Consider the following 2,540-nt stretch of genomic DNA (forward strand, 5'->3'; position numbering starts at 1 on the left):
CAATCGTCAACCTACAGAATCTGGTAGATGAAAGAAAAGTCGTCCATAAAGATTCTACCCATCCTTTGGAGACTTCCTCGATACCACCGATTTACGAACAACTGAAATCCTTCATCGTTGAAGATGCAACTAGAACTGGTTTCCCAATCTCACTATTTTCTTCTGTTTCAAATGTTACTGACGTGAAGGTGAAAGAAAAGGCTTTGCTAGAATCCTTCGACAGTCTTCGTCCGTTATACCCAGAACCGATCATGCAGCTCTCTTGTTCGTACAAGTATTACTCAGCAAGTATTGAAATGGAACGTTTGAACTCGATTCAAGGCGAACTGAAGGACTTCCATAACCAGAATTTTGACTCTCAACTAAACAAGATAATTGACAGGGTTGAATACAGTTTGAAATTACTTTCTTCTCGTGATAGACCTTCACCGTCAATAACGCGAACTAGGCCTGTATTAACGCGTAACTCTCTCAAAGTTCTTGAAGAATGGTACGAGTGTCATCTGGATCATCCATATCCAACAGCTTCACAAGTAGAATGGTTAGCACAGGTTTCCAGTCTGAACACAGAACAAGTCAAGAAATGGTTCGGAAATAAAAGAAGTCGTTCCAAGAATACAAGATCCCTGACCGAAATCGCCAAGGTTAAACGAAGACAGAGACTACTGAAAAGACATTGATTAATTTGTTATTTATTGTTAATGCTTGTTATCTTATGTTTATTATTGACATTAAAATCAATTCCTGATATAATAGGTTTTTTTTCATCATTCAGTTTTGAATCGATTTAAATAACATTAAACAGAGAGACCATTCACACTGCAGTCCAAATATGTAAATGTCGATGATAGACACTTGATGGTTGTTTGTGACCTGGTGAATGACTAGGTCTGTGAAATCTTTAGCGAAATCGCTACCAACATAATCATGCTTTGTGTCTTAGTGATAGATGGGTAATTTCAAATCTATTGATCAATTTGACTATGCGTAATGAAATGCTAACACAAAATCTTATTCAAGTATGATTATGTATCAAAATTAGTCATCCATCGTTATGTTTATAATAAGAATAAGTGTTGACAGTGTTAATTATTTGAGAACTTAGTCAATTTATTGTCTTAGTAGAATTTAGCATATTTGTATGACGCTTTAGCGAAATCGCTACCCGCATAATCATGTTTTGTGTCTTAATGATAGATGGGTAATTTCAGATCTATTGATCAATTTGACTATGCGTAATGAAATACTAACACAAAATCTTATTCAAGTATGATTATGTATCAAAATTAGTCATCCATCGTTATGTTTATAATAAGAATAAGTGTTGACAGTGTTAATTATTTGAGAACTTAGTCAATTTATTGTCTTAGTAGAATTTAGCATATTTGTATGACGCTTTAGCGAAATCGCTACCAACATAATCATGTTTTGTGTCTTAATGATAGATGGGTAATTTCAGATCTATTGATCAATTTGACTATGCGTAATGAAATGCTAACACAAAATCTTATTCAAGTATGATGCAGCTTAGTGCGATGATGTTAGTTAAGGGTATTTTGATGAAAGGCCTGGAAATCAGGGCAGTTTCGCATCTATTGTCCTTTTTTACATTTTACAAACCCTTTGGAAGTCATCAGTTCTCAAAAGAGGCTGAATGAATCTGTAGCAAACTAGTTATTAACATAATAATTATGCTTGGTGTCTTTGCTAGTGATGTTGGTTAAAGTTATTTCCTTCGACAGTCTTCGTCCGTTATACCCAGAACCGATCATGCAGCTCTCTTGTTCGTACAAGTATTACTCAGCAAGTATTGAAATGGAACGTTTGAACTCGATTCAAGGCAAACTGTCTTAGTCTTAGTAGAATTTAGCATATTTGTATGACGCTTTAGCGAAATCGCTACCAACATAATCATGTTTTGTGTCTTAATGATAGATGGGTAATTTCAGATCTATTGATCAATTTGACTATGCGTAATGAAATGCTAACACAAAATCTTATTCAAGTATGATGCAGCTTAGTGCGATGATGTTAGTTAAGGGTATTTTGATGAAAGGCCTGGAAATCAGGGCAATTTCGCATCTATTGTCCTTTTTTACATTTTACAAACCCTTTGGAAGTCATCAGTTCTCAAAAGAGGCTGAATGAATCTGTAGCAAACTAGTTATTAACATAATAATTATGCTTGGTGTCTTTGCTAGTGATGTTGGTTAAAGTTATTTCGATGGGTGTCTGTTGGGTGAATACGTGTTTTTGTTCTTGACGACACCAATGAAACATAATAGAACAATATGAAACTACAAAACTAATCACTGAGTGGTTAATCATTGATTTTTAATCATCTACCTGTATTCCATTAATCATCGGGGATCAAAGATTGCGATTATTGACCGCGATGACAATCAATCAAAAACATAAATATGTTTTAATCCAGTGAATCCGATTAGTAATCATGATTGAAACATATAAATAATGATTAACTCCAGTATGACATCATATTCTCAAATTGTCACTTGGCTTTCACATAACTATCATCTTAA

General features: G+C 34.3%; 1 protein-coding gene across 1 annotated transcript in view; it reads left to right on the plus strand.

Annotated features, from left to right (window-relative positions):
- The window catches only part of LOTGIDRAFT_162246 (hypothetical protein), a gene marked incomplete at both ends in the record, with an annotated part of 948 nt that extends 268 nt beyond the window's left edge, over positions 1-680 (plus strand). The window contains one exon of the mRNA XM_009058206.1: positions 124-680. Coding sequence (XP_009056454.1) covers positions 124-680 — 557 coding nt within the window. The remainder of the gene's footprint in view (positions 1-123) is intronic.
- Positions 681-2,540: the final 1,860 nt, after the last annotated feature.

Source organism: Lottia gigantea, assembly GCF_000327385.1.
Source record: "Lottia gigantea unplaced genomic scaffold LOTGIsca_33, whole genome shotgun sequence".
Classification (NCBI taxonomy): domain Eukaryota; kingdom Metazoa; phylum Mollusca; class Gastropoda; family Lottiidae; genus Lottia; species Lottia gigantea.